Source organism: Semicossyphus pulcher, unplaced genomic scaffold (assembly GCF_022749685.1).
Source record: "Semicossyphus pulcher isolate SPU_LCO1_2020_fin unplaced genomic scaffold, fSemPul1.0.p SCAF_11, whole genome shotgun sequence".
NCBI lineage: Eukaryota > Metazoa > Chordata > Actinopteri > Labriformes > Labridae > Semicossyphus > Semicossyphus pulcher.
This window is the reverse complement of record NW_027211615.1, coordinates 10,761,923-10,788,987: the sequence shown is the minus strand read 5'-3', so window position 1 is coordinate 10,788,987 and position 27,065 is coordinate 10,761,923. Positions and strand designations below refer to the sequence as shown.

Genomic DNA, 27,065 nt, shown 5'->3' with positions numbered 1-27,065 from the left:
GACAGGAGACACACCACAAACACAAAGACAAACAAACACAAATACGCACACAGAAAAAATGGAAACAAAACAAAAAAATGGTTAACTGCAAAAAAAAAAGAAAAATCCACACACAGCTCACACCCACGGGACGAGGCTTAGCCGCCGCGTCCCTCTGTACCTACCCCCTGACAAATATGTCACTGGACTTTTCCCCAGTGAAGTAATCATCGTCCTCCAGTATAACTTCGTCTGTATTCCAAATAATCACCCTGAGCTCATATCTGGTAAGGGGGGGAGGAAGGAACAAATACACACAGTTGGACTTAAATTTGAAAGTAAAGGTAGCGCTAACTACTCAAACAAACTCACCATAATTTAACCCGGGGATTAAACTACATATTCTGTTGAAAAAGCTGAACAACTTTAGTCACTTTGAATGCAATTTACACATATCTTTCTTATTAAGATTACATTGGACTTCATAAATAGTAAGCATTATATTCATAGTGATACTTGTGTTATTTAATTCAACCCTGGCCCACCTCTTTGGTTTCCGTGGTGATATGTCAATCGCAGGTCCAGGAGCAGGCATGTCCATAGGAAACATGTCCACCCACATCTCAATACGGCCCTTTAAACGACACAAAGATATTGTTAAACTAAAAATCCATCTGTTCCACGACTCTAGTTTAAAGCCTTGACATTTCTTACCTGTTCGATGCCGGGTTTGTCAACGTTCAGCAGGGGTCTGGTCTCCACGTGTTCAGGGACGAGCTTGCAGCCCACCCTCGGGATCTCCTCCCAGTGGTTCAGCACCGTCAGAGCCAAATGCTCCTCAGTCTGCTTCTTCAGACCTGAGATATAATAACAAGAAAAAGAAAAGAAAAGTAGCATAAAGAAAATAAAGCAATCAAAACGATGCATCATTTCTAAGATTAATGGTCAAATTCAATGATCTTTTATAGGATCCACTAGAGCAGCGAATGCACACCAGAAGTGCAGCTATCCTCAGTTAAGACCAATTCTAGTTGAAAGTCTCATATTCATCATCTCACAGTTTTTGGAGAACATTGCAGCCATACCATTTTCGTCCTCGATCTCTGTGGGTCCCATGAAGATTCGATTTGCCACCTTGACTTTGCCTCCTGGCCCATAGTGAGGCCCATCGATCTTGCCGTCCTTGCAGAGCTTCGCCAGGATCTGACTGGGCTTCAAAGGGTCCCGCCAAACATTGTATCCATGGCTATTGTCAAAAAAAACAATACAAAGATGTAAACTTCTTTGACTGTGTGAGTCATTGTAAAAGTTATGAACTTGGGGCTTTTGAGATGCCAACACAAATACAGTAACAACATACAATATCTGACAAGTCAAGGTTTCATAAGGGGACACTTACACTGAGTAGTTGGATGAAATGCCGCAGGTGGCTCTGTATTTGCTGTAGAAACGATTCTCCAAGTCAATCTTTGTCTCTCCGATCAGATCATCGGTTCCGACCAGATCCCAGTCGTACACGGACACCGTGAGCATGGACTCCATCGGGAACGTGGCCTCGATGTCAAACGATCTGAGCACAGACAGAAGTGAAGAATCAACAGAATTAGGCGTTAACAAGTATTAAAGAGTTAAAAGCCTATTTCTTACCAGATCATTATCTCATCTACTGTGTTTGCTACTTTTAGGCCTCCAGTTGGAGTTCTGTTCCTGTTGTACGAGGCAGGTTCAACATACCCAGGATATGTTTTTGTTCCCCTTTTTCAGTTATTCTAACTATAGCGATCGCGGTGGTTAGACAAATACAAAGAAGTAAAGCACATTAACTAGCAGCACTACCAATATATGACAGTACACTGAAATTAAATGAAGAGTAGCTTTGTCTCAACTTACTTCCCAAACACAGGATTGAGCTGTTTGGAGATGTAGTTCTCTTTGTCTTTGACCTCTGACTTGCCCAGCTTGATGACGACGTATGGATCAGCCTTCCCATTGATGTCAGCAGGATGGAGATCTGTAGCCTGAGGAAGAACAGAAAGAAATCAGCAAGAATATTTTGTTGATTCTGTTTATTAATATATTTTTGTAAGCTGTTTAAAGATTTAAAAGGTGAGGAGGTCACTCACCCGGACCACAAAGACTCGGACAAGGACGTGGATTGGATCGTTGTGTGGAATGCTCTGGAACATGCCCATATTGGGATCAAATCCTGCCTCCCTTGTGATCTCCTCAGACACAGGTAGCTTGTACATACACAGGGATCCCTGGGTCATAGAAAAAACAACAGGTTAAAAAAACAATATAATTTCAGTCAGCTAGCACATGCTGTTTATCGTGTTCTCCACCTTGAATCTGCCAACAATCCTGTCGTCATCCAGAGCGTGTTCATCATCGTCCCCGGCCTTCCCTCTGTAGAGGTTGAAAGTGTGCAGCCAGTCTTCAAAGTCTCCATACTCGGTCTCCAGCTCCTTGTTGTACACCTGCATATCACATTAAGTGTTTGTATCTGCATGCATGTTACTGTGTGCTGGTTAGTTTTTTTTAATATGAGTGTGAATGACTCACCAAAAGCTCATCCACTTTTGCTTTGACAGGTTTCTTTTCAGCACCGTCTGCAGCCTGACCCTTCTTCTTGTCCTTAGAGTTCTTCTTCTCTTTGCTCTTTTCTTTTGTCTTGGAGCCTTTCAGAAGAAGGTCATCGGGTTTGAAATCTGATTGGAGGGATGAGTGGAAGTGGACATGGACAAAGTAGGGTTGGAGTCATGAGGAGGGGTGGCAGGGTTGCACACAGCACTACATGTGTCATTGAACATGAAAGCTGACGAGTTTCTGATCGCCAGGGGAGTAAGCTTCCTCGAAATCCTGCTGTAATGTAGCTTAATGTTCCTGAACACTACAAAAGCACTGCAACAAGCACAAAGCCTTAAAACCACCTGAAAATCTTTTTAAAAAGTCAGCTGGATAAACTGATTCTTTAAGGAGGAAAAAACTAAAGTGTTTGCAAGTATTAAAGTCGTGTTCCAGAGCATCTTATCTACAAATGTTTATCCTATTCATTTGGAAATTTTCAGCTAGAAGGATGCTCAGAGAAAAGGCTGAGCAAGCAAAAAGTATCCAATTTACAAACCATTGTAGCACCGATAGCAATGTGCAGAATGTAAGCGTGCAATTATTAGCATTAGCAGATAGTTGGTGGTAACTGCAGGGCAGAATAGATAAGGGGTGTCACGACCAGACCTGCAGTGATAAGTGCAATAATTCTTCTCTCTTTGGACTACTCTTGTTGGATTGCTTGTGGCAGAAGTTGTGTCACAGATAGAGAAACTCTTATGAAATCTGTCGAGTCTGGGGTTCACTTTAAACTGGAAAAAGAGCGGCCCCTCCCCTCCCCTCTCCATCATTACTTCTATGAGAGCGCAGCTCTGGCAGCAAAGAGTGAAGTAGCTGACGGCTTTTCTCCACACTCACATGCAACAAGAGCAAGTGATGTGCAATGTATGGTGCTACCAGCAGTGTAACAGCCAATAATAATATTGCATGTAATTAATGTGTCTAAGAATGATGTTGTAGATGATGGTTCAGTCGGTGTGTATCAGCCAACTTTCATGTGTACAGCAGAGCTGGGAGGTCGTGGTAACACAGGGGAATGATGGCATGAATGTGATAACGTACAAAGCATGGATGGAGGGTGAATCCATGGTGAGGGGTGATGCACAACAGGAAGCCTGCATGCTTTGTGTTACACCTCACTCCTCAGATAAACACTGTAATCTGAAACCATTCTCTCATTCACATCTCCTGTGATATGGGACAATTACAGCAAATAAGAGATTTTTTGAGATTTTGAAAATGTACGGGTCACCACTGACAGATGTTATTTTTGTTTTTAAAAATGTGACGCATTGCATTGTGGGATTGTTAACAATAAAGTATGCTGTGTCTCCGTAATACACAGTGATTCTAAGGTTTTTAATTCAGTCGACATTTAATATGATACACATTTGATCATTTCCTGTTAGTATAAATGGTTAAAACATGTTAATGTTCTTTTTTTAAAGAAGTTAAAACTGTGAAGATTAGCATGTAGTTTATACCGTACAAAATTTGTATGTTCTATTGTGTTAGGTTGCCTGGCACTCCAATAAAATGGAGCATGGTTATATATAGTAAATAGGAGGTGATTTCAGACTCATGTTATTCCCACAGAGCACGGCCATTTGTTTCAGACAAGATGTTTTATCCTGAGGGCTGTCAACTCTAAAAACAACTGACAATGTCCCCTTCTCTATAAAACTAAGGAAAACCAATGTATGAATGAGACGCATTACTGGTACATATCCCAAAAGCAGCACATGTTGTGGCACGCTGGCAGACAGGCCGGCTGATTGGGTGGTTTAATACCTGCAGCCTCTGCAGCGATCTCCAGGTCCTCTCTCTCCTCTGCCTCGGCCTGAGCCGCCTCCTGAGCTCTGAGGGTCTGAAAAACCAGGCAAGAAAATATTGTGTTTGTAAGTCTCTAGGGTTTCCCCTCACACCAGACATACATGTAGATAATATGTTTCAGCACATGCAGGGGACGACAGTAGACAAACCTCCTTCAGTGTCTCTATTGAGGCAAAATATTTGGACCACCAGTCGAGCATTCGCTCATCTGTCTCCTCCTCCTCTTCTACTCCTCCCTTCTTTTTCTTCTTCTTCTTCTTTTTATCTTTATCACTGTCGTCTTCAGTCTGTTGAAACAGTTCAGACACTTTTTATTCAAAACAAAGCACAACTTAAGCAATTATTTTCATTGTTAAATTACTTACCATGTCAACTTTTACAACAGCGTCAGACGTCTATGATAGGGGGTGTCACATAAAACAACACAAGGATTAATACACACAACGGATGATGCAGGTAGGAGCGGCACAAGTACAGAGGCAGGATAAAAGGACTGGACATAAAGCAGTGCTACTATTCCCTACATACAGAAGCACACACATCATATACATATCAGCTCTACATGAGCTCTGAGAGTAGCTTACAGCGTCCAACTTGACGACTGTGTCCATTTTTCGGATTGAAGGATCCGAGTCCATGTTGACGATGATGTCACCTGCAGGGCGAGAGAAGGTGCGGGAGGAAAGGCTGGGTGAGGAGCGAGGCTGGGAGCCACCATTGGTAAGGACCATGTAGCCATTCATTAGTTTAGCTGGAGTGAGGCCGTGAGGTAAAGACAGCAGGCGGCAGCAGGAGAGGACGGGACAGCCGAGGAAGTGCAAGGAAGGAAGAAGATAAAAGATGGAGAGAGGATACAGGCAGGAAAAGTAGTCAGGGCAGAAGCAAGCAGAGAAATCAGCAAAGTTAAAAGAGAAGGAAAATTCATTCATTCAGAAGTATTTCAGTTTAATTAATGAATAATCTCTGGTAAGTCACTATTGCTGAATGAGGTAACACAATGGTGATTGAGCCTATGGCCCACTGATGAAAGCCTTTGCATATGCAGTATCACAGACCGGGTGTCTGGAGCGAATTTCACAGAACAAAATCACAAGCAGCGCCCAGTTAGTGACGCATTTTCCATCACCCAGCAGTGGTTGGTCTGCCAGAGAGGGTAGGCGGAGCTAAGTGGCTGCCTTTCTGGTCTCTGCAAGTGTTGCGAGTAAACAGTAATCTACTATGGCTGAACAAACAAAGAAAAGATGGATGACTACAGATACAAGTTCAAGAATAAGTGAAAATCCAAAGAAAAAGAAACAAATTTGACGTTCAGATGAAGCAAACAGTCTAAAAAAGAAAAGCGACCGTCAGCGAGGAAAATCAAGAGTTACAACCGGAGCCAACCGAGGTCGTCACACATGCAACACTGTCTGCAATTACCGTTTATCGCCATAGGTGCCACAAAAGAGAACGAATGGAGATCTTCGAGATTACCACTTTAACCCACCTAAACGTACAGTTTCCTGTAATCGTCCTAACCTTCCAGAAGCCCACTTCTACTAACAATTTTGAAAAGGTTAAAACAAAGACTAAAACATAAAATGTTGTTTCACCCATGTTCGGTTTGGACCTGTATGTCTGAGCATAAAAAGTGTAAATGAAATGCCAATCCAATGTAAGGCTTTCTTTGTTCCTCATATTACTATAGTTGCAGTAGAGGAATTACACATTCCTAAAGCATTCCTTAATTCCTGGGGAAAACAAAGCTGCTTTGGTACTTTTGAAAAGGCTTATAGTTCAAAGTTTTAGTGTTTTTAATTAACACAGGGCTTCTCAAAACACACATACAAACTTCTCCTCATTAACTTTGTAATATATTTTTGTTTACCCCAAAAAATCAGGAAAAGACAGGACTTCAGTGGTGAAAAAGAGAAAAGGATCCTTTCATCTTTTGATCATTTTGCTACGTTTTAATTCCATCTAATGAAGTCACAAAACTGCTGACGTATTTCGGATATATCTCATCATCAGCAACAGAAACACAGTACTACTCCTAACACACACACACACACATAATCCTACAGTTAAAAAGCTCCTCGCTAACGATAATATATCAAGATGATGTGAATCTAATCGTTTACCTGCCGTGGCCCAGTTGTTGGAGGTCTTGTCTGGGGTGGTGTAGATGAATCGTCTCAGGCTGGAGACAGCGTGGGATCCAACCAGGATGTAACGACCAAACGCCCGGCAGTCCACCACCCGGATGTTGAGAGGAGGGTGGAGAAGCTCATTCTCTGGAAGGTCCTGACGACACAAGTAATGAATGGAGTCAGTCAGGTGACAAAAAAGGAAGTTATCTCTCTGCTCTTCCTGTTAAGATGCAACTTTGAAGGGTTTGAATATCAAATGAACGGCTGCACTTACCACCTCAAACCATTTAACCAAAGTGCTGAAGTTGGGGTTCTTCTTGTAGTTCTGGATGAGGACAGACTGCACGCCTCTACCTGCACACTCTATGTCCACACGCGGCCGATCCACCTGAGCCAGGTTGATCCTCTTCAGGTCCCTCAGGCCCCAGAACAAAACCTGAAGCAGAAAGGGGGACTCTAGAGCTCAAAAAGGCTTCATACAGCTTTTCTCTTTTTAATTAGAGCACTTTTCAAATAATCAACATAAACTGAACATTTCCAGACACTTAAAATCTTTATCGTCACATCTAAACGGTCCCTGTAACGACAATGACAAACACTAAAGTCATAAGAACGTCTTTATACCCACAGCAGTTAATGTATATTGTCACTTTTTGTTCTACCGGCTGTATCACCTCCTGTTTTCCTCTTTAAAGCTTTCTTTATAGTTTTTTAATAGACAGGCACTTGTCATTTAAATGACAGGCTGGCATGTTGCGAAAGCAGACACAAAATCCACCTGTTCTCCAGTAAGTGTTCTGCATCTGGTGTGAGAGACGCCAGGAAATAACAAACAAATAAAGTATATCTTCCAGATTGTTCTATTTCAACAGATGTAGATGAAACAGCAGATTATGTTGAAAATGAAGCAGTATATCCCAATTTAAGCTGAAAAAATAGGGCTGGAAGTTAAATACTCACCTCTATGCGGTAGCGACTCAGAACAGGTCGGATTCCCAACGGCACGGGTAGAATGGGGCCATGCTCAGTGTCCGTCGGCCCCTCAAGGGGAGGAAGATCGGCCCTCCCTCCTTGACCAATCTAGGCGAGGAGAGAGGGGAAGTTAATTTGAGAATAACATGCTGCAATGCTTCTGTACCATAGCTCTATCCTACTGTCCTAATATTTGTATTAAGTCTGTCTTTGCTTAGTGCAACTTTGAAGAAGTGCAGAGAAGAAGAGGTGAATGTCATGTTGGTAGAGGTAAAACACAATTATTGCAGTACAAACACTGACAAAAGAGTTCGACAAAGAGGGATGAAAAGAGAGAGAAATGAAAGAGCACCTTTATTTGAGGCACAGCAAAGTTATGGACTGCGATCAGAGCTCGCCTAATCGATTCCTCATCGAAAGGTATCTGCAGGCCGCAGGAGGAGGCAGAAAGAGAGAGGAGAAATGGATATTTAGGAGGAGAAAGGAGGAAATATGATGTTAGTGGATGGAAGGGAAGTGTGGGGACGTGGTGGCAGAGGAAACAAGAGAAGACACAGATATTTAGAGAAGGAAAGAGCAAGACGAAATGCATAGTGATTGTGAAAGACAATAAAACAGAGTACACGATGATGCAGGTGGGGAAAACAGTTAAAAAGCAGAGGATGACTTTTACACAGACGTGCACAGAGAAAAAGAAACCCCCCATATTTTGCACAATCATCTGTGCATGCTTTTGTTGTCCCTCCTGTTCTCTTTACAACCTTTAACATAACCTGCAGTGACATGCAATCTCTAGAGAAGAAGTCCCCCTCTGGCGTTGCCTGAGTGTGTCCATGCATATTCATTCACTTGTCTTTGTTCATGTGTGTGTGTGTGTGTGTCATATGTCACCTGCAGCAGCTCAAACGCAGCCAGCAGTTCCCCGGCGGTGCAGTTCCCTCTGAACACCTGGTAGTACTCCAGCTGCGGCGGGAACCTCGGGGGGCCGTAGTACTCGTCACACATCTTGATGGTGGGCTTCGCAAACGTCCGACCTATGAACTCTGCCTTGCCCTGAACACCACATTGTGACAGCGGGCAGTCGGGACAGTCAGGGGACAGTCAGGGGGGACAAGGGAAGGGAGTTAGGTACAGGTGTGGGAGGTGCAGTTTCAACGGCAGCCACTTGGTGTCAGTGTTGGTAAAACTGGTTACAAAGGTGGAAAGGTGTGGACAGAAAAACCTCCGTCTTGTGTAGCACAAACAAACACCCTGATGAAAGGGTAATAGGATATAGAGTCATTAAAACAACTAGTTTTACAATTAGAGTGTGTTTCTAATATGTGTTAGGGTTTGGTGTTACAGAGGCAGATAATCTATGAAGCACTAATGCTCCTGCAACTACAAATACAAACTTGAAAAATGGACAGACATGCAAGTGTTTCAAAACTTTTCAAGAGCTCAACAGCAGCTAGATGACCCACAAAATTCATGCTCAATCAGCGTACAGCCATCAGCAGCTATTAAAACTTGTAACTCAACAGTGTCTGTAGTGCAGCACTAATATTTCACACTCTATTTAGCCGGAGCAGCATGAGCAAGGCCGGAGTTCATGTGAAGGTCAGGTCGGAGTGAAACAGGAGTGGACACACAGACAGAAGATGAGGGAAGGAGAAGCAAAGCACTTTTATTAGCACAGACTGAAGCTTTGATGAATCTATAAATCAGCCCCTCCGTGATGCATCCATTCATTAACACGGAGACGGATCCTACCACAGTGTCCTGGTCATAGATTTCCACTACGATGATTGGCGGGTCGTCTCTCAGCTCGCTGGCCTCCCCGAACAGCTCCACGTCGTCAAACACTAGAAGCTGGTCCCACGTCGGGCAAAGAGTCTCGCTCAGGACCTGCAACACACACACACATCGAAATCAGTTAACACATTATCGATGCAAACACACACACACACACACACACACACACAATTTGTAGATAAACTCAAGGTCCTACCTCTGTAACCTGGCTGTGTGTGGAGAAGAAGACCCGGGCGAAGGGATCTGAAAGGCCACTGCTGTCAGCTGCAAACAGGCTGCGGGCCTGGTACATGTGCGCTCGCAGCTGAAACACCTGCTTCACTGTTGGACACACACACACAAACACACACACACACACACACCACATTAACAGAGAGTCAATCGCATTTGTTGCCAATCTTACTCTGAAGTTAGAAAAGTGTACCACAAAGTAAAGCAATCGACAGAAGTCGAGTTTCTTTTCTGATTGAGTTTGCGTTTGTTTTGCCTCTGAATGATTTTTGGAGTTTAAACCTAATTATTGGTAAACTTTACACAGAGCTCTGACTGAGAACAGAGAAGAAATAACGCAAAAACATTCCAGAGATTTAAAAGTTAAACTACTTTTTTAACAACGATTAACCCAAACAACAAGATCCAAGAGCCCTCTGTGGTGAAAAATGTGTGCAACACATTGACATCTACTTTGAGTGGTCAGCAGCTCACCTGTGTTTAACTGTCATATTTAGTTATTTTTGCTTACTGTTGTAGACGAGGCTGACAGGAGGGACAGATTGAAGACCGGGACCCGTTTTAACTGCTTTGATCTCTTCGAAACCATTCGGCAGGCCGTTGAGGAAGTCCTTCCTCTGCTTGTTGAGGCCGAGCCACAGATACAGCTCCAGCTTAGCCTGCACCGTCCAGCCGGCAGGACCAAAGCCCTTCTTACCAGGCAGCTGTGGACGCAGATGAAAACAGCAGGAGAGATTGACTCAGTTTTTAAATGGAAAAAACACTTGAAAGAATGTGTGACATCCCCTCTTTGGGATTAATACTGTAGTTAATCATTAAACATTATGCAGACGATGCTGCAACATGCCCGATCCATAATAAGGAGCAGAGTCATTGATTCGCTCTATGCAGCTTTTATAGATTTTCAAGCCTGTTCACCATAATACTTGTCAATACTGTCTCTTGTATTCTGTCTATTTACTACCACAGGTCACATCACAGTGCAGGTAGCAGCAGAGTACAACTTCAGCTTTCATGGTTTTAACTGGTGCTTGGAATAATGAGAGGGTTTGTCTTCAGATTTAGGATGATTGAAAATCACCAAAGCATGTTTTACGAGAAAAGCTGTTCGACTGTGAGAGGAGCAGGCGGAGGTTGTACCTTAAGGAAGACAGCTTTGACTTTTCCGCAGTCTTTTCCCGTTTCCTCGTCCACTATGGAGTACAGAATGTCTTTGGAAGGAATGCGGGCGTAGGCGATGCGCTTGTTGTTGGTCATCATCCAGACGAAAACATCTGGGATGCTGTGCTGAGGCTGGACATGTAGACATATTACAGGTTATTTCCCCTTTTAACACTTGATGCACATTACATCCCGTGAGATGTTTACATATCGTAAATGCATTCTGCATGAATAGGTTTAAATGTGCACCTCATCCGCCAGGAAACGGAGCTTCTGCAGGAAGTTCTGCACCAGCTTGAGTTTGTCTCTGACTGTGTGCTTCTTCACCTGAGTCCGGATCTGCTTGGCCTGCTGGGCCATGCTGTCCTGCAGGAGGAGAGATGATAAGTAATGATGAAGCAGAAAGGAAGAGGCAGCTGTCTTATATTCGGACAAATGCAGTATAAAAATAAACGCCTCCTGCTGGTGCCTAATTGCTTTATTTATGGCATCCCCATAAATCTATTTACACCCATAGGTATTTTTTTGAATATGTTTGTGTTCTCCTGCAATTATTTTACTTTCAACTGCAGCCCTCACGTTCCTGCACACACCATGCAGCTAAAGGCAAGTACATAATAAAGGACCTTTTTCCTCTACAGTATGAATTAGGTGCAAGTACTTCTCAACCTCATTTTTAACACAAGGTTGCCCTAGATATCACGTTGCAGCTCCTTTGTGCTGTACACACATTCCTGCTGTACACACATTCCTGCTGTACACGCATACTATGAACACCTGTTCAACTGCTCATTAACGCAAATATCTAATCAGCCAATCACATGGCAGCAACTCAATGCATTTAGGCACGTAGACATGGTCAAGACGATTTGCTGAAGTTCAAAGCGAGCATCAGAACGGGGAAGAAAAGTGATTTAAGTGAACGTGGCAGGGTTGTTGGTGCCAGACGGGCTGCTCTGAGTATTTCAGAAACTGCTGATCTACTGGGATTTTCACGCACAACCAGCTCTAGGGTTTTCAGAGAATGGTCCGAAAACAGAAAATATAATATGGAGAATGGCCAGACTGGTTCGAAGATACTTTCTACTGATAGAAAGGCAACAGTAACTCTCAGAGTAAAGAACCACTCCTAACAACCGAGGCATTTTATTTTATTTTTTTTGAACACACAACACGTTGAACCTTGAAGCAGATGGCCCACAGCAGGCGCCAGTCCTGCCAGCTAAGAACAGGAACCTGAGGCTACAATTTGCACGGGCTGACAAAAATTGGACAATAAAAAATTGGAAAAACGTTGCCTGGTCTGATGAGTCTCCAGTCTCATGTCAATATGGACCAAAAACTCTGAGGAGTGTTTCCAGTTACTTGTTGAATCTATGCCACAAAGAAATAGGGCAGTTCTGAAGGCAAAAGGGGGTCCAATGAGGTGTGCCTCGTTAGTGGCCGTGAGTGTAGAACATACTGCAAAAGAATAACATCCACACAATAATACTTCTGTCATGTATTTCTGGCTTTTGCGTCTGGGAGAATGAAAACAGCAGCAAAAAGATGCATAATGATGCATAAACACTGATTGTTATTGTGATTATAACAGTGTCTTTTTCTGTCCCTGCTAAAACTCTGCTAACAATGCTTTTGATCCTCCACAAAACACTTTGCATTTTCTCTTCGAGCACTTCAAAAGTTTCCTTGCAGCCGCACAGAAACATGAATCAGGGAACAGTTCTGAGAAGCAACACAGCGTTACAAACGCGTGCCAACTTTTGTAAGTAATTATTCAAGGGAGAGAAAAAGTGTTTCAAAAATTAATTTCCCCTCATGTGGCCTTCACAAGGACTCCATTCTATTTAGTCACTGAGGCGCTGGGATTAGGGACCGAACAGCAGCATAATCAATGCCATTAATCAGAGCTCCATCTTCCATTCTGTCACTCACATCCTACGTTTTCTATGCTGGAATAATAAATCCTACCATCTCTCTCATGCAGGACTTGAGCCGCTCTCGGTCCAGTTTGGTTCTGCCGGCCTGGTTCACGTCCTTGTTAGCCAGAGTCACAAAACGACTGGAAATAAGCAGAAAATAAAGAGGATGAAACATGAAAGTGCCTTAATTAACATTATTCAGCATTTTAATATTTTAGGTAATTTAACACAAGCAGTGAAAGCTCTTTGCAAAACAACTAAAACACACCATGGAAACCATAATGACTGTATCAAAGAGATGGCTCAGTCTTTAGTAGGTTCAGGGGAGATGGCGAAGATGGCAGAGTTCTTTTAGGAGCCCTTAATGTGCATATTTAAGCAGCTCTTAACAGCATTACAGTTTTAGGTCTTAGAGCAGTTTTGCAGCTTTAAGCATCAGGAGACACTCTCTGTATATTTACTGAGCACAGGGTCAGGAAACAGTTTTAATACAGGGCCGTGACAAATGAATACTATTATGTAGCTTGCCTGCAGCCGACGCTGAGCTCCTCAAGCACCCCCCTGAGTCTGCGCTCCGGAAAAGCCTTCTCTGTCTTTATGATCTCCTGGACATCATTCAAACCCTCTTCCTGTTGGGAATAAAACATAAACAAGGTTTTAATACTCATATGTTCATGCCCGGAGACCTTTTTGCTTACATATACTGATGCCTACTGTAAGATATGTACAGTATCTGAAGGCACTTCCTGTAGTGACCACCCAAAGTTCCACTGTTCTAACTTAGTCACTTGCATAGGTTTATGAGAGGGCCTTGACGTGTGCCTAATAACAAATGTCCAGAATGAAGACGACTTTGGGTGATGTTCCAGTTTATTGCAGAATGTTGAAACTGACAGAAATGATTTTGTGAAATTGTTGCGGTTTAACTTCAACGTTCAACAATCAACAAGCTTATGGTTAAGTTACAGTTAGAACTGTGTGTTCCCTCCACCTATGCTCAACTAACTTCCTATTCCCTGTGACCATAGACTGCATAAAAAGATGGACGACATGACAGCTCCCTAAAAGTGAAGCCAAAACATTTCGAGCGCCCCCTGCTGACTGGCTGCAGTATAGGTCATAAAGCCCGCCTCTTCCATGTTAACAGATGAGACATGAGTCAAACTATAAAATAAAGATACATGCCAAATAATATTTATATATATATCATTATAGTTAGTTCTTATCATGCTGATTTACACCCAAGTTTTTCTGACAAGTTTATTTCTAGTTATCTGATGCTGTAAAAAGGATGATTGACAGCTCTGTTGATACAGCTCCTGCAACCATTCAGCTCCGGATTAGCAGAGTAGGGGAGGAATGGTGAGAGGAGACATAACTAAAACAATCACTACAGTACACTGTAGTGTAAGTGTGTGTTTTGGTTAGCAGAAGTGGCTACGGCGGCTCCACCCGCCGATCTCTACTGCGCAACTATGGCTCCAAATGACGTCACTATCGCTATAAGATGGCAGCGTCTGTCACAGGGGGTATTTTGGCATCAATTTCATACAAGGACAGTAGATGGACACGTGTCGTCCATCTATACTGTATATACAGTCATTGCCTGTGATCTATAAACACCTGACCTTGTCATGTGACCAATTACCCTGACACAATACACACCCTAGTGGTCAAAGTAAATCATTCCATCAAGACTATTTACTACATTAGAACCCAATAACACACATGCTAAAATGGCTCCTACACTCCCTTTGTTGAGACTTTCTATTTAACACTATGATCTGTACCTCTGCATTTGGAGAGTCTCTTCCTCCCCTATACGTATTCAACAGATCAGAATGAATCTTACAGCCATTAAACTGACGAGTACACAGAATTATTTCTTGAATTGACGATGATGATATATTTCTTTGTAATGAAAAAAAAAGTTCCAATTAGCAAATGTAAGCATACTAAAATTAGCAATTTGCCTGAGTACAGGCTCGCAGAGCTGCTAGCATGTCTGTAGACTCTTATTCTTGTTATGAACAAAAAATCAGAGTTAAGAGGATCCAGCCTCCTAAAGTCTACAACCTTTGCACATCCGGGCAGAGATATGATTACTAACCAGCTTATCAGCGATCTTGTCCATCATGTTGGAGTTGTAAAGTCGTCTTCTCTGGTCCTGCCACCAGCTTTTGATGTAGACACACGGCTTCTTTTCAAAGTAGGGAAGATGGAAGTAATTTCTGTATGGAAACAACAGCAAACAAAATCACAAGGTCAAAAGCTTCAAACCCTAAATTACACAATAAAAAAATTATGTGAATATGTGAAGGATTTTGCAGCTACTATCTATCATGTGTGCCAACATTCTGCTTCAGGCGAACATTCATTGTACCGTCTCTGATATTTGAAAAGCACTTGACATCCAATTCAAACTGCTAGCCCTGGCTTTAATTATACTAAAGCTAAATCAGCAATATATCGCAAATTGCTTCCATTCAACTGTTGACCTTGCCCCTTTGACCCTTGACCCCTGACCTGTCTGTGATGACAGGCTTCATTAGAGGAGTGGAGGAGACAGAGACCAGGTCTGCGTCCTCGTCCGCCTCGTCCTCGCTGGAGTTCTGGATGAGCTCGCTCTCCTCTTCCTCATTATCTCCGTCCTTCTTCTTCTTCTTGGCGGATGAAGGCTTGCTTACACCATCTATCTGGTTGCCATAGTTACCTGTTAGCGGGCAGGACAGAGTGTACTTAGTTAAGCTAGATATTGATTTTTGTGCACATTTCTCTGTCGTGTTGTTAACTTGTGGAGAGCAGGTCAACGTTAACAAGATGAAGAACAGGTTCACGTACCGATTGTGATTTCAAAACTTATCGCCTTGTCGCCGATCTTCCTGTCAATCATGGTGGCCTCCAGGAAGGAGCCAAAGAGGAAGAACTCGTCCATTTTACCTGTGGCGCTCTGATGGAGGGAGAAAGGGTAAAAAAAACCAGGAAATTATCGTTTTATTGGTCGAATAATCGTTTTATTGGACTGAAGCACATTTTATTGTACAGTTTACTGTCGGGTCTATGGATGGATAACTCCACAGGGTGGGTGCTCTCTTCTGTATTTCACTACACACACAAAACCTTCCTGCCTCCACTCTGAACTACTGAGCCACTTACACGCAACTTGTGTAAGTGCATTTCATTTAGGCAAGTGCATTTCCACCATATTCACTGACCTGTGCTTTTTATTCCTTTATGTGCTTGTTATTGAAATATGAAATATTAATCATAATGCATTGTTATCTGTGAAAAGTGATTGCAGCAGTTAATCACAATGCCTCCCAGGTGGCCAACACCTCTCAGCCCACAGGGGCCTGAATGAAGCACCAAAGGTTGGCAGACTCATGCCAGAGTACATTTGAATGTACAGTACACATGGGCCAATATACAGGCACACATAAGGATGCAGCAAGCATGGCATTTATCCCTTCTTTTTACAGCATGTGTATAAAGACAATAAAAAATAATGAAGGAAAGTGATTCTGTATGTGAAGCAGAGCTTTATCTCCCGTGCCCACAGCTGCTGTGAAGGAAATGAGCGTACAGCCTTGAATTGTCACAGTCTCCGGATGTACAAAGAATATAATTAGGAATATAATTAAAGTGTACATAAGGCCACTCTCAGGAGCTGCCCATACATAAGCATGCAGTACTTAGTTGCGGTCCAGTTGCATTCAGAGTCAGATTCTTCATATAGGGAGAATTTGTTCTCAGTTTGTACGCAGAGAAACATTCAAAACAAGGTTTAAACAAGACAGAAACATGACAACAACACGCGTCTATTACAGTGAGTCTGGCTATTTAGAGCAGATATAGCGGAAGGCAACAATTCTGCCACACTTTATTTGACTTTTTTGGCTATTGGTTGTTTGATTGTGCTGCCATACTGGAGGATGCTGACGCATAGATTTAGGTGTTGGAAAGGAGACTGATATAATCAAGAAAGGGCCCCAAAATGAAACAAATTTACAGCAAGAGTCAGATGATTAATCAAAATAAAGACAAGACATTATATCATTGAACCACTTCTCAAAACAAAGAGGTGAGATATATAACAAAAAAGACCCTTACGACAACCATATAAAACATCAAAGCCTGCCGCGTGTCGTATGGGAGTTACAGGTAGCGTCCAGGAAAACTCAAAACCAATAGTTTATAGACCAGATCAATTTGTTTCAAGATAATTACATCAAGAAAATTGAATATTTATTATCAAACATTAGAGGAAGCCCAGAAAAAAGTCACTTATAGTTGAAATCATCTGGAAGATACAATTAAGTCATTTCATTCTTGACTCAAATCAGAAAACGTCTAACCACACCACATGTGGACAACAGCCTGACTGCATTCTTCTGGCGTTTATTTTTTCAGTTTAATCTCCAAAATTGTTTCATAAACACATTTTAATTTGTGTTAACGATGACAAAATATGTGTAAAACCACTCTCAAGTTCAACATTTAGAGACTTTACAGCCTTTCTTTGGTTGGTATTGGTCGGTATTTTCCTCATGCATTCACGGACTCATGCTGGCGGGACAGACTGAGGTTCCCAGGGGAAACATTTAAACCGTAACAGCCAAGTGTCCCAACAGCTGCCAGCTCACCCCGAGGCAGAAAATATGATGTTTCTGATTTCCCTGATGAGCAGTTCACTACACACGTGCCGATACAATGGTGGCATTAGCTGTTTATTGTGGGGTCAGGAGGGGTCAAACTGCATGTTGTTTTCATGGATTACAGCTTTTGTTTGGCTGTTTAGTGACATCATTTTTTTTCCCGCGATGAATATGGACGATCATTTTGTGTGAAAGAATTTACAAGCAATTATCACTTCCTTCACACCCTCAAGCAGATATACCAAAAACAAAAGAGCTCCTTAGCTGTGACTGCAGTCAGGTTCTCTCACCTCTGAGATGTTGGACACGGTCTCCACCTGCACCTCGGTGGAGCTTATGATCTCAGGTGATGTGGTGTCCAGGATCTCCACAGCGATGGAGACAAGGAGTCGGGCTCTGAAGGACACGCCCTCTCCGAGACCCTCGTTCAGGTCCTGGTGCTCGTCCATCAGAGTGTACTGACGGGTGGAGCCGTACATGTTGGCCCAGGCTGGACCCAAAGTGGGCAGGAACCCTGGAGGGAAGAAAGTGAAAAGAAATGTCTGTAAGAGAGGATGAAGTGATTACAAAATCTTGTTTCTTCATTATTGATAGTTCTATTAAAGGTCTTCAGCAGTATCTAAATCCAGTGTATCAATTGTTGGATCTTTCCATCATTTCACAACAAAAACAGAAAATGTTAAGGAGGATACACAAAGCCAGGGAGGAGACAAATAATAACTAAATTTATTAACAACAGTTTCACAGCCCTTATTGTTTTTAGTCTGTCATTATATCGTTGTTATGACAATGAAAAATTCTCCCCAGTTATTGCTGAACTTTTCTTTAGAACCAGTTTGATCTTAGAAAATTATCTTTAAGTGCAGTAAAAATGTCATTTTGTGCCACTGTTTAAAAGCAGCCATGTTGCTCTTCATGGGGTAAACTCCAAAGCGTAACCATGGTATCCAGGAGGCAGGGCTGGCTGGCCATTGCTCTCCAGGGTGGGGCATGGGGAGCAGCAGCTCATTTGATTTTAAACCTACAGACTGAAACAGTGGGTATAAAGTTTTTTTCCAGAAAGAAACTGCAAACTCATGTCTTGGGGACCTTTCTGACACACAGTAACTTGTTGAAAAGTAGTATAATATGTGACCTTTAAATAAGACTTTTGGCTCCACTTTACTAGTGTTTTAAGGAGATTGCTGTGCTGTTGCTGCTATTCATTTTGCAGAGATCACTTGCTTATTAAACAGAGTGGACATTACCCTCGCTGTGTTTTCTTTGCATTATTAAAAATGGCTTATAAATAATTATTTTTCTTTTAAGTTGTTTTCTTGAATGCCGAATCAATCGTGATGGAAATTGCTGGTCATGCTCACTATTATTTCCTCCATCCACTGCAAGAAATGCATCACTGTAACACTTTTTCTAACACTATAACTGTATTTGACAATAATGGATCTTATACTCTTACACTGGTTTGAAATATGCTAATGTATGTATTGATTTCAAATTAATTAAACGTCATCCACTATATTCTTACAGCCATTAGCAAAGGGTCAGGCGGGTCGTGTGGTTTGATTCACAACTGCAATGACCTAATTGCTACATACTGTAAAATATTAACTAGTTAAGACGGGACTGATTAATGGACCTGACAGATAATCACTGCTAATAAGACAGACTGTGTGTTTTCTGACCTACCTTTGTCACCTTCATTTGATATCTTCCGCAGGTCAATAAAGTGGGTTCCGATGGCGACGTCGTTGACCTTATCTGAGTCTCGTATCTGGACCTTCATGCGTTTGCAGAGAGGAGGGAACAGCTCGGTGAAGATGACCTGCTCGTTCCAGATCGGTTCATAACTGCTCTTCTGGACGGACGTCTTCCCCTGGAGACACATGAAGGACAAACAATTAAGTCCAGGGGAGAAAGTACATTACATAACAACCCTTTAAACATACACCTGATTAAGTATTGTATTAATATTTACTTGAAAGACTGTTTGAACCTATCCTTTAAAATGCAGGTGGTATTTTTAAACTCCCCTTTTTAAATGTATGTGGCACAGGATATTGATCCTAACCGTCTAAAGACCCAATCCCAGGGCGTCCCAGAGGTCTTAAGGATCACAGCTAAAGGAGGCTTTGTCGATGCTTCTTGCTCCAAGTCTACGACTCAGACTCCTGAATCACTGTCTCATAAAGACTCACTGGAGGATGTAACGGTGCACCTCAAGCTCAAACACTTAAATGCATCCTACTTAAGGCCCAACCACAGAGTTTTATTAGATCTACCACTTCCTCTTTTATTTCCCCTTCATGTTATAGAGTATTTTTGTTTAGGACGGATCATGCAATAGGTTTGGATGTATGATAATTGGATCTGTGAGAAAGATTGCTTGGTGATCCATATTCTGAGAATACAAAAAAATAAGGTAGTTATTATAAAACTTTGGGTACCTATCGCCTATAAACTATTTTAGTCCCCTAGGGAGCAACAAAAACATGCAAAGATGAAGAGATTGCAGGATTCAGAGAGAGTTACTTTCTGCCCAGCAAACTGCACTTGAACGTAGGGGTCCACCAGGTCTCTGTTCTCTCCTATGAAGGCCTTCTTAACGTTAGCCATGATGGTGGTGTTCATTTTAGGAAGGCCCTCTGCACGGTAGATCTTTACATAAAACCGTGCCCACTGCCTTTCTGCTGGGATGCCCTCTGGGAGCAGGAGGTTCCTGGAGACAAAGAACAGCAAAAAAAACTCACTCAGAGACGAGATTGTAAAGGTTTGATTACGTATAGGAAAGCTCTCCAATTACACAGAGTAATACTTGAACAAATTAGACAACTGTGCCATTTAAAACACTTAAAGTAATTCAGTTCTGTCAAAGCAATCAAATATTTCACAATTTTTAAACTTCTTAAAAAGAAATTTAGACAAATTTTAGTTGACCACAGTATTCTTCCAACTAATTCAGTCTGAGTAGGGGACACGAGTAACAGCTTTTTACCCCTCGATTTCATCTTCATCAGTCTCGTTAGCCTTGTGCGGCGTCTTGATGTTATCGCCCTTCCCGACTACAGCGATGTCACACTTTATATACCCTTTACACCCCGCTGTGATGTCATCAGGGTCAGACAGGATGGCCCACTTGTGATAAAACTGGTGTTCTTGGGGAGAAAAAACGCAATCAATTAGTAAACTTAAAACAATTTGACCAGCTGCAGTCATGTTTTAAGACATAAAATGCTCTGCTTGAAAAAATTAATTGTGTCTGAAATACATTTAATTACCATCTATGGCATTAAAGATTCCTCAATCTGCATAGTCCCCACCCACAATATGCTACGTTTCTCCTTATGTAAAATTACAACCCTAAACAAAACACGTCTCTGCCATCGTTTAGAGGCAACTTGTTAAAACTTAGCTAGCTTGAAATGTAGTAATCAGTAGTAGTAACATTAGCGTTAGTAGTCAGTAGTGAGTTTGCAAAAATCCCGATGATGGTCACAGCTGGCTCGCGCATCGCTGGAGTGGTTGCCATAAGTTACACATAATGATACGCATGTCTTGTAGCACATGAAAAACACCACATGGAGATGTTTACAAGGTTAAACATTTGATTTCCCCACTTGAATATCCGTTTACAATGAACGAAGACAGCTTGTAGTTTACCAGGCTGAGAGTAAACAGTCCCGACATCCATCTTAAAGTTTCCCACTAAGGTCCCACTCCGAAGAAGATTTTTAGAGTGAATAACCTGCACAGGAAGAGGAAACATTAATGAAGAACAAACTCATGATAGAACTGGATACAGCAGTAAATAATTGAAGAGTGAGTGTTCTGGGGAAACAGATGGGCCTTCTGTTCAACAAGGGGCCTCTAAAGTGTCTTCCCTGTTTCACATCAAACTTAACTTATTACTATCTCACATCATAAATCAAACTAATGAATGCAAAAGCCAGCAATATCTTTTTATGTCCCGACACTTATCAAAGGGAAGATTTATCGACTCTTCTCTGTGCCATAAAGTATGAGGAGTTATATCATCCTTAGAATATTCTGATGTTCCTCATTAACACAGAAATATGCATCAAAGCGCTCCGACATCTTCTCTTTTGTAAGTATGTGATGAAGTACAAATAACTCACCGAAAGCTTGATGATCTTGTCAAACATGACATCAGGAGGGACGTGGAAATCAAAGACGAAATACTGCAAAGAGCAGAGAACAGGTTTAGCCCATTAAAATTCAGTTATTCATTCTACTCAATACCACGGTCTTCTGTCAGATTTGCTCTGAGAGTAAAAAGTGCCGTAACAATTGTTACTAGATAACTTTGAAGTTCACAAGGAATCAATTCAGCCTCGCAGGAGTTCAGATGATACTGTGGCCACATCACAGCGCTGATCCCTCAAGCCTCCGGGTCTTCAGAGGCACAGAAGAGCAGTTTGAAAAGAAATGGTTTAAAGTTCTACATCAAAGTTTTGCTGTCGTGTACAGCTACACTGCAGCTTATGGGCAGCTCTGCTACAGGCAGGGGATACACACGGTACAGAGACACCACAAGACCTTAGCTTTGTCTCATGGGATCACTTTGGTGCTCCTTTCTTATAGCTTCTATTTTTTCATGTACTGTTAGAGTATACTGATGCTTAAAAAAAAGGAGAAACAGTTGTTCCCCAGCAGGAAGGACAGAATCTACAGAGCCCTAGATCATTGATTTTTCTGCAAGGACGGATTTCAGGCAATGGGTCTTTTGGTTCCCAGCTTGTTCCTGAAAGGCTTGGTGAAAAATCCCAACACAGAGGAATGATACCGGATGAAATATGTGTACTAAATTAAGGGCACTTATATAGACATTTGTGTATTTAAACAAAATAATCATATAATCTTAATCGCTTGTAGTGACAGTACACATGTCAGTCACTTCTAACCCAAATACAAGCAAGTGAAATATAGTTTTGACAGCAGTGACCCTCAAAAAAAAACCAGAGATGGCTATAGTTTCCCAATACACCCAATTTTAGTTGAGTGTTCCTAAGAATAAGCTCTCAGAAATATCACAGGCTGTTTAACAGACTGGAGGGTCTGGATTCGAAGAGGAAAAGCTTAAGGGACGATTATGTCGATCACTCTGGTTTCCAGTGTGTCTGTCCACGGGGGTGTTGTCAGACAAACAGGAAGAATCGATAACAGACATACTGTCACTTCTCCTCCCTGCAGGACTCAACCCAGAGGCAGAGCTCTGCACGACCCTCATCACTCCCAACACCTCCTGCTGAGAGACATTCTCTGCTGCTCAGGAACATTACACCTGGCAAGAACTGTAAGTCATTAAATCATTAAAGCATCTTATCAAATAGGACACTGACACTCTTTACTTTGCATTTTACTTTGCATATGTTGGGGTTACATTTTCACGGAAATCTGTAAGGTGGATATTTTCATGTTAAGACACACCTGCCTTTACTTAGTGTACAATATGATAGTGATATTTATTTACTTAGACTACAAACATGCAGTTGTTGGAACTGCTCAGATTTTCTATCCAGATTACAAATGCTCTGTAAATCAGTGTGGGTGACTACAGCAATCTTAGATGTGAGGGTTAGCTAAAAAATTATTTGTTTCCACTGAGCTTTTTCGGTATATTACCCATCAAACCCGTATCTAACCCGTACCTACATCTACCTAAACCCTGGATCTATTTTGCGTTTCCATCGCAGACACAACTAATAAATGAAGGCAGGGTTGTTACAGGTTAATTATAGCCATGTCAACCACTTTAACAGTGTGACATCACGACATGACATCGCCCATTTTCTCACCTGCAGTCCATTTGGTCATTAGTCCCTCAGTATATATTCTAGTCATTTTCACTTGATCCCTGCCAGATTGTCTTGTGTGTATTTTTGCCAAGCTTTCCAGTATTTTCTATTCTGCCTTCTAGTGCTGACCCTGTTTTTGCCTTATTGGACTTCGGATACCTGCCTGCCCCTTGTCGGATTTGTTTGCCTGATTGACTGATCTCCCGGTTTTGACTCTGCCTGTTTTTTGGACTGAATAAACGGATCTTCCCTTTCTACCTGCCTGCCTGATTGTCGTGCTTTTGGGTTCTCCTTCTCCAGCACCAGTGAGCGTGACAGAACAATCTGGCCACTATGAACCCAGCCGACGCTGACTCAATCCGCAATGAGTTGAGAGCACAGGCAAGCGCTCTTCAGCGCCACGACGAACAATTTACCTCTGTTTCAGACGGTCTGCAGGAGATGGCGGCTCGTCATGAGAGGAGCATGAGCAGCATTCAGGAACATCTCCAAAGGCTCTCTCTGTCGGAACGTGGTCTGGACCCTGCATCGTCTGTCAGCCCTCCTGTCCAGACTCCTCCGGTGTCGGATGCTCGTTTGCCTCCTCCGGAACGTTACTCCGGAGCTCCGGGTTCCTGCCGGCCGTTCCTTGTGCAGTGTTCCCTCGTTTTTGAACTCCAGCCTTCCGCCTTTTCCACAGAAAGGTCCAGGGTAGCGTATATTGTCTCTCTGCTTACCGGCAGAGCTAGAGACTGGGGAACCGCAGAGTGGGAGAAGCAATCCGCCATCTGCTCATCTGTCAAGCTGTTCTCCGACGAGCTGCGGAAAGTTTTCGACCATGTCACACCAGGAAGATAGGTCGCTCGGGGTTTGTTTAACCTGACGCAGGGAGGCAGGTCTGTGTCCGATTACTCTATCGAGTTCCGTACTGTAGCAGCCGAAAGTAACTGGAACGCTGCCTCGCTCTTCGATGCTTTCTACAACGGCCTCTCAGACGACATCAAAGACGAGCTGGCGGCCCGTGATCTTCCTGCTGATTTGGACGCACTTGTCTCTCTCTCTATCCGCATAGACGGTCGTCTGCGGGAGCGGCGGAGGGAGAGAGTTCGGTCTGCTGCTTCACCTGCGCGATTCAACCAGCCATCCCACCCTCCGGGGCTTCCTTCTGAGCAGCACATGAACGCTCCGTGTGACGCTTCTGAGCCGATGCAGCTGGGCAGGACACGGCTGTCTACAGCAGAACGACAGCGCCGCCTACGGGAGAACAGGTGTCTGTACTGTGGTCAGGACGGCCATTTCGCCTCTTCTTGTCCAGTAAAAGACATGGCTCACCAGTCATCCAGAGGGCGCTGGTGAGCCGGATTATGAACTCTGAAACGCCCTCTCGGTCTTTGGTTCAGGTAAAGCTTTTCTGTTCGGGGAATTATCAGACTGTCTCAGCCCTCATTGACTCTGGTGCGGATGAAAGCCTGTTGGACATAACTCTTGCCTCCCAGCTGGGTCTTGGTCAGGTGGTCCTGGAGGAGCCTATCGACGCCTCAGCCTTGGATGGTCGTCTCCTTTTCCGGGTTACTCATCGATCTACTCCCCTTCAAATGACCATTTCAGGTAATCACACTGAGACTCTTTCTTTTCACCTGATCAATGCTCCACAACAATCTGTCATTTTGGGGTTTCCGTGGCTCAGGAGACATAATCCACACATTGATTGGCCTTCAGGGACTATACTGCAGTGGAGTAATCATTGTCACGCTATTTGTTTGAAGTCTGCCCTGTCATCTGCTTCTGGTTTGACTGTTCCCTCTGAGTTTCCAGACCTGTCACAAGTTCCTAAGGATTACCTGGATCTGAAGGAGGTTTTTAACAAGGCCCGGGCCACCTCTTTGCCACCGCATCGCCCTTATGATTGTGCCATTGACCTCCTCCCAGGTACATTTCCCCCTAGAGGGCGACTCTTCTCCTTATCAGTCCCTGAGACTAAGACTATGGAAAAGTACATCAATGACTCCCTGGTGGCAGGGATCATACGACCATCATCATCTCCCGCTGGAGCAGGATTTTTTTTTGTGGACAAAAAGGACAAGACCTTGCGACCTTGCATTGACTTTAGGGGACTTAATGACATTACCATAAAAAACAGGTACCCTCTTCCATTAATTTCCTCTGCTTTTGAACGGCTACAAGGGGCTACCATTTTCTCCAAACTTGACCTCCGCAACGCTTATCACTTGGTGAGAATCAGGGAGGGTGATGAGTGGAAGACGGCCTTTAATACTCCTAGTGGTCATTATGAATATTTGGTCATGCCGTTTGGTCTCACTAATGCCCCTGCAGTCTTCCAGGGATTAGTCAATGATGTTCTGCGGGATCTGCTCAATGTGTCTGTTTTCGTGTACCTGGATGACATTCTCATTTTTTCTAAGTCCAGGCAGGAGCATGTGGTGCATGTACGTCAAGTCCTCCAGAGGCTCTTGGAGAACCAGCTATTTGTGAAAGCGGAGAAGTGTGAGTTTCACGCTTCAGAGGTATCCTTCCTGGGTTTCATCATCAACGCTGGCAACATCCGGATGGACCCGGTCAAAACCAAAGCAGTCACTGACTGGCCAACTCCATCCACACGCAAGGAGCTTCAACGTTTCCTGGGATTTGCCAACTTCTATCGAAGGTTCATTCGAAACTACAGTTCAGTGGCAGCTCCCCTCACTGCTCTCACCTCCCTCAGTGAGCCCTTCCGGTGGTCCTCCGTGGCTGAAGCGGCTTTTGGTGAGTTGAAGTCACACTTCACCTCTGCCCCTATTCTCATCTTCCCAGATCCTGCTCGCCAGTTTGTCGTGGAGGTGGATGCCTCAGACACCGGTGTCGGGGCAGTTCTTTCTCAGCGGTCGGCTGAGGACCAGAAAGTCCACCCATGTGCTTTCTTCTCCCGGAAACTGGACCCAGCGGAGAGGAATTATGACATTGGGAACCGTGAGCTGTTGGCAGTCAAGCTTGCACTGGAGGAATGGAGACACTGGTTGGAGGGGGCGGAGCAACCATTTGTGGTTTGGACTGACCACAAAAACCTTGAATACATCCGATCGGCCAAGAGACTGAACTCTCGTCAAGCTAGGTGGGCTCTCTTCTTCAACCGTTTTGACTTCTCTCTCTCATACAGACCAGGTTCCAAAAATGTCAAGCCCGATGCTCTGTCCCGTCAGTTCCAGTCAGAGGATTCCCCATCCCAGCCTGAAGGTATCCTCTCCTCTGCATGCGTCATCGGAGCGGTAACCTGGGAGGTGGAGAATAAGGTAAAACGCTCCCACACTGAACACCCTGCTCCTAGTGCTTGTCCAGAGAACCGATTGTTTGTTCCAGACAGTCTCCGTTCTGAGGTCCTCCAGTGGGGGCACTCTTCTCGTCTGGCTTGCCATCCTGGGGTGAGACGCACTTTAGCCCTGCTTCGACAGCGCTTCTGGTGGTCTTCCATGGAAAGGGACTCCAGGGAATTTGTTGCTGCCTGTCATGTCTGTTCTCAACATAAGAGCTCTCACCAAGCTCCATCCGGTCTCCTTCATCCGCTGCCAGTTCCTCGCCGTCCCTGGTCTCACATTGCTTTGGACTTTGTCACCGGCCTACCACCTTCAAACGGTAACACAGTTATACTCACTGTTATTGATCGCTTTTCCAAAGCGGCCATGCTCATTCCCTTACCCAAATTACCCACTGCCAAAGAAATGGCTGAAGTTTTGTTGCAACATGTGTTCCGGCTGCATGGTCTCCCATCTGATGTGGTCTCTGACCGGGGACCACAATTCACCTCTCACTTTTGGTCCGAGTTTTGCAGGATGCTGGGGGCTACTGTCAGTTTGTCATCTGGTTTCCACCCACAATCCAACGGTCAAGCAGAACGCATGAATCAAGAGATGGAGACAGCACTGCGCTGCCTTACTTCCCGCAACCCCTCCTCCTGGTCTGAGCAGCTCCTATGGATTGAGTACGCTCATAATACCC

General features: G+C 43.5%; 1 protein-coding gene across 1 annotated transcript in view; it reads right to left on the bottom strand.

The window, feature by feature from the left end:
- The window catches only part of otofa (otoferlin a), a 95,545-nt gene that overhangs the window by 10,768 nt on the left and 57,712 nt on the right, over positions 1-27,065 (bottom strand). Inside the window, exons 10-42 of the mRNA XM_069657743.1 lie at positions 21,417-21,479; positions 20,941-21,025; positions 20,276-20,435; positions 19,813-19,999; positions 18,970-19,156; positions 17,574-17,797; positions 15,470-15,578; positions 15,155-15,341; positions 14,739-14,859; positions 13,157-13,257; positions 12,678-12,768; positions 10,956-11,072; positions 10,686-10,838; positions 10,057-10,249; positions 9,511-9,635; positions 9,273-9,407; positions 8,412-8,573; positions 7,509-7,628; positions 6,823-6,984; positions 6,540-6,702; positions 5,004-5,074; positions 4,785-4,814; positions 4,569-4,706; positions 4,378-4,453; positions 2,542-2,687; positions 2,322-2,456; positions 2,103-2,240; positions 1,870-1,997; positions 1,379-1,549; positions 1,065-1,225; positions 694-836; positions 525-613; positions 165-263 (exon numbers count right to left, since the gene is read on the bottom strand). Coding sequence (XP_069513844.1) covers positions 165-263; positions 525-613; positions 694-836; positions 1,065-1,225; positions 1,379-1,549; positions 1,870-1,997; positions 2,103-2,240; positions 2,322-2,456; positions 2,542-2,687; positions 4,378-4,453; positions 4,569-4,706; positions 4,785-4,814; positions 5,004-5,074; positions 6,540-6,702; positions 6,823-6,984; positions 7,509-7,628; positions 8,412-8,573; positions 9,273-9,407; positions 9,511-9,635; positions 10,057-10,249; positions 10,686-10,838; positions 10,956-11,072; positions 12,678-12,768; positions 13,157-13,257; positions 14,739-14,859; positions 15,155-15,341; positions 15,470-15,578; positions 17,574-17,797; positions 18,970-19,156; positions 19,813-19,999; positions 20,276-20,435; positions 20,941-21,025; positions 21,417-21,479 — 4,370 coding nt within the window. The remainder of the gene's footprint in view (positions 1-164; positions 264-524; positions 614-693; positions 837-1,064; positions 1,226-1,378; positions 1,550-1,869; positions 1,998-2,102; positions 2,241-2,321; positions 2,457-2,541; positions 2,688-4,377; positions 4,454-4,568; positions 4,707-4,784; positions 4,815-5,003; positions 5,075-6,539; positions 6,703-6,822; positions 6,985-7,508; positions 7,629-8,411; positions 8,574-9,272; positions 9,408-9,510; positions 9,636-10,056; positions 10,250-10,685; positions 10,839-10,955; positions 11,073-12,677; positions 12,769-13,156; positions 13,258-14,738; positions 14,860-15,154; positions 15,342-15,469; positions 15,579-17,573; positions 17,798-18,969; positions 19,157-19,812; positions 20,000-20,275; positions 20,436-20,940; positions 21,026-21,416; positions 21,480-27,065) is intronic.